This window comes from Vicia villosa, linkage group LG7 (genome assembly GCF_029867415.1).
Source record: "Vicia villosa cultivar HV-30 ecotype Madison, WI linkage group LG7, Vvil1.0, whole genome shotgun sequence".
NCBI lineage: Eukaryota > Viridiplantae > Streptophyta > Magnoliopsida > Fabales > Fabaceae > Vicia > Vicia villosa.
In genome coordinates this window covers 127,798,266-127,803,073 of record NC_081186.1, presented here as the reverse complement: position 1 = coordinate 127,803,073, position 4,808 = coordinate 127,798,266, and the positions used below count along the sequence as shown (strand labels likewise).

The 4,808-nt window shown below is 34.8% G+C and overlaps 1 protein-coding gene across 1 annotated transcript; it reads right to left on the bottom strand.

Moving 5' to 3' along the window:
* Positions 1–2,019: 2,019 nt before the first annotated feature.
* LOC131618532 (ABSCISIC ACID-INSENSITIVE 5-like protein 2) lies at positions 2,020–4,599 on the bottom strand. The gene is made up of 4 exons (XM_058889738.1): positions 4,412–4,599; positions 2,760–3,677; positions 2,604–2,675; positions 2,020–2,354 (listed from the first exon to the last, which is right to left on the bottom strand). The coding sequence occupies exons 2-4, from the start codon at positions 3,585–3,587 to the stop codon at positions 2,274–2,276; spliced, it is 981 nt and encodes a 326-aa protein (XP_058745721.1). The 5' UTR covers positions 3,588–3,677; positions 4,412–4,599; the 3' UTR covers positions 2,020–2,273.
* Between the last annotated feature and the right edge of the window lie 209 nt (positions 4,600–4,808).

Below are 4,808 nucleotides of genomic sequence, written 5' to 3'. Positions count from 1 at the left end.
CTAAGAATACATGGATAAAAAGTGAGGATACCCATGTTTGTTACAAGGTTGAATTTTTTTTCCCTAGGTATAAAGATTTCAAAGAATAAAATAACTTCTTATAACTTTCATTATTCCCATGAAATTATTCCCATGTTAAAGGATGAGAAAGTGGATTCCCATGAAATTTTATATGCTTTTTAAATAAATTAATTAAAACTACACATTTTCCTAGGAATGATAAAATATTTGCCAAATAATTTTTCAAAAGAATTCTTTGGAATAAATTTCTACATATATTTTCCGGGGATAGTAATTCCAAGGACTAGATTTTTTTCTATGTTATTTCACGTTTATTTTTTTTTATTGTGCGGTTGCTATTTGTGCGTTGTTGCTCTCTGGTGAACTTTTTCTTTTTATTTTGTTGGATTTCCCTTTTTGATATTATATTATTTTTTTTATAATAATAATATACTATGCAAAATATGCAAATATAATGTATTTATGTTATAAATAAATATTTTAACTCTAATATTATTTGTTCAATTTTTTTAAAATTCTAACATTATTTTATCTATTTTGAATTATAGAAATTATTTTATTGAATTAGATGAATCATAGATAATGGTTTGATTTGTGTTAAAGATATATAATTCAACTATGTGTATTATTATTTATTGTTATATTATGGTTTATGAATAAACAAGTTTTTATTTTGTGAAATTTACTCAATACTATTGTTATTTAGAATTATTTTACTAAATCCAAATAATAATATTTATAAGGATAAAAAAGTAAATTGATTTTAAAATTCCTCCCCTCTCTTTGTGAACCAAACATACAAATCTCTTTTCTCCTCTCCCCTTCTCTTCTTTGAACCAAACATATATTTAATTAAATTTCCTCCTCTCTCTTCCCCTCCATTCTCCTCCCCTCTATTCTCTCCTCTCCTCTAATTAAATTTCCTCCTCTCCCTTCCCCTCCATTCTCCTCCCCTCTATTCCCTCCTTTCCTCTCCGTTGAACCAAACGCACCTTTAACCTCATGCGGCAGATTTTGTGGCATTATGAAGTCAGCTACATGTACTCGCTGGTTTCTCCAGTAACATATAATGTACACGCAGTTGTCCAAATGGCCTGCCAATCTTCATTAACATCATTGCCTAAGTTGTTCCTCATGTCAATTTAAGAATCCTTTTATGAATGGGTAAATATTATTTGAATCTTAAAATCTCTTTATCCAATTTACCTAAATTTTTTCAATAAGAAAATATGATTTATTATTTTTTTTGGTAAAAAAAATAGAAATGGTTTTATTCTCGAAATAAACAAAACAAGTGTTATTGTGCATATATACACGCGTGCTCATTAAAGATATGGATTTGTTATCACAAAGATAGTTATTGGTTTTTGTACTTTTTTTACTGCTAAATGATTATTTACTACAGATATAGAAAAATATGATCCAACCAAGAAAAATCAAATATTTTTGGGGGTGAACATAAAAATGCCTGTACCAAATTGACATGACATTACCAATCGTTAGTTGGTTCAGTGGTGATTGGCGCTGGACTTGGTAGGTCGAACCACGGTTCGATTCCCCGCAACTACGATCGGGAGGGGGATGGAACCACTTGATGCCAGAACTCGCCCCCGAACCGGACTAAACCGGTGGTTTAAAGCCAAAAAAAAATTGACATGACATTCAATTTTGCATTTAAAACCAGTGAATGCATAGAAACAGGGACACACGATTATAGGGACATCATTGGTAGAATATTGAATGGCCATAAAGACGAAGATCATAGAGTCTACATTGTTTGGAAAGAATATGAGTTGGCTCATTTGTGCTTAACGATGCGTCGCAAAGAAGAGCCTACATTGATTGGGAAGAAGACGAAGAATCTTCCTCCTCTAGTTCAAATTCAGACGAAGATGATTTGGCTCATCGGTGCTTAATGGTGCGTCACAAAGAAAAAGACTTGAAAGTACGTGATTCCGACTCATTGAGAGTGGTTCTACTTTCCCATGACAACAAAAATGGTAAGACCCAACATATATTCCATCCCAAAACACTGAAATGAAACCAATCCATGATTGAAATGACTGTAAAAATGCTGAAACTACAACATTGCCTATCATGATTAATTACTCAAGAACTTAACAGAGGAGTTAGAAAGCATTACATATTTCAGAGATACCACAACGCATGTGTCTCAACCTCACATTAAAACTAAAACCAAAGATTCCCTTCATTCTCATATCTACAAACCTCTACTTATAGCTACACAAAACTCAGAATGGAGATGATGCTATTCGGCGTAGCTGGTATTTAGGTTCAGTAATCGGTACGCATGGCAACATAGTCTCTAGCTCCTGCATGTTGAAGACAAAAAATAAATTAATAACATAATCTGATAATCCAAATGCCACATGCTCAGATCTCGGTTACAGAAACATAATATGCAGAGTTTCGTATCTCCAGAAGATACGAAGCTGAAAATATGATCAACGAATTGACAAACTATTCTATCTAAGGACTGAAGATATGTATTTGAGGAATTTGCTTCATTAACCAGACAAACTTAAAGCGATTAAACTTAAAATTTTGAAACAGAATCTAACCTTTCGTTTCCTCAGCATTTCGTTTTCCTCTTCCAAGCGCGAAACTTTGTTCTCCAATTCATTTGTGTAAGCCTGTTTATAAAAGTTATTAATCAGATTTGGGGTTCTCATTTCAGCAAAAACCAATTAAATAGCAAGGACAAAGAAAGTGGTTACCTGTTTCCTTGCTCTTGACCGGGCAGCAGATTCCCGATTCTTGATCATTCTTTTCTGCCTTCTCTCAACAGTTTTCTCCACCATATCCTCAGGAGTGCTCCTTTTCATTCCGGAAATCTGCGTATCCGACACAGTTCCCATAAGAGGTGCAGCCAGTGCCATATGACTATCTGCAAACGGAATCTCCATCGACGCACCAACCCCCATGTGTAACGGCTGTGCCATACCCTGGCTAGCCATATAAACCCCCATTGAGCTTTGTTGTAGATGCTGCTGAAATTGTGGTTGCGATTGCGGATACGGAATCCACTGACCTTGCGATTGCGGAAACTGTGATACTGCTACATTTGAATCCATTCCAACAGTAGTATCGGTATTCGTTTTATTAGAAGGCGCTTCAGCAACAATACCCGCTTTCACCAAGAAATCTTCCAATGTCATCTCTCCTAAAGTAGTCTGTCTCTCCTGCGACTTCTTCTCGTCGCTGTCTTTCTTTTGTTGGATATCTCTCCAAACCTCATCCACAGTCTTCTTGCTTAACGCAGCTTTTAACGACAGACTAGCTTGACGTTGTAGAGAAGCTTCACTAGCTTGTGCTGCGCCTTCATTGTCCGAACTCGTTGACTGGTTCACCTCAACAGTCCATACATTTTTAAGAAGCTCGTCTAGGTTCATACTACTTAGTGGCTTTCCCAAATCACCCAGCTGATTTTCAACTTCATCAAGTGTGAGACTGTATACCGAACTTTGCCGCACAAGAGGTTGGAGTTGTGAATGTTTTCCATTACCATCTCCACCTCCTTGAGACCCCATTGTTTGGATCCCCATTTACCAATTTCCACTGTTAGCAATTCACTTCACATCACACATTCAACTATTTTAGCCGAAAACAAAACCATTTGACCAAAACTTTCAATCCTGCCCCAAAAAAGTGATTATCCATAAGCTTTTAGGATCTATAATAATAGACAAATACTCTATAGCACAGACACCTCTGAAAAAGATGTGTGAACACGACACTGGTGATTAAGTTTAATTTATTAAATTATCACAGGTATAGCGTGTCAGTGTTGTGTTCGGGGTGTATACTTCATAGGACAAATGTAGGGATGAAAAATGAAGACCTAAAAGTATACTTTTTTTCCATTTCTTTTCAAATTACTTCAAAAAGGTTCATTAGAACATTGATTCCTTTGCATGCAAGGTCAAAGGCACATCAACCTAAATCAAATTTCCATTGAAATTCAAAACCCCATTTTCAAAACACACAAATTTTCCTTTGTTACTTCAGCCCAAAACCATTTCCATCATTTTACATAGCAATAAAATGGGATAAAACACAAAGAACCAAAATCCACCAATAATCAATTCATGCACAGAAGAGAATGAAGAAAAACACCCAGAATTCAAAACAGAAACTTTCAATGAACAACTTCAAAGAAAACCCATTTGCATGCAACCAATTTAGCATCACTGTTGAACCACAAAAAACACCACAACAACCAAACATAAAAATGAGATCAAAATCAAACCCATTACAGACCCAGTTTTTGTTTTCACATGCAATGACAAAAAACACCAAATTTGAAGAGAAAAACACCATGGATAGGAAAGAGTGTGCTCTAAGTAATAAAAAATGAAAAAAATCGAACCTTTGTTTGCCACAGAGAGAAAAACACCGATCTGAAAGTTTTGAGCAAGTGATTGAAGCAATGAGCAGCGTTTGAAGAAGAAGGGTGATGAACAAAGGTTTCAGAAGTGTGTTTGAGTGTGAGAAAATGGAAAATGAGAGAGAGAGAGAGAGAAACCCAACCAAATGGCAGTTTCACAATTTTCTGTTCATAAAAAATTGGGGATCTCTATATTTTAAAGGAAAAATAAATAAAATAATGAAAATAAGATAATAGATGAATTAGACATAAAAGATCCATGAGTCATCATCATGTTTAGTTGATTAGTTAACTAAAAAAAATAATATCTAATTACATCCTTATTTCAATTCAGCAAATTTTCCGTAGGTACATCTACGGAACAACTTAACGTCAGAAT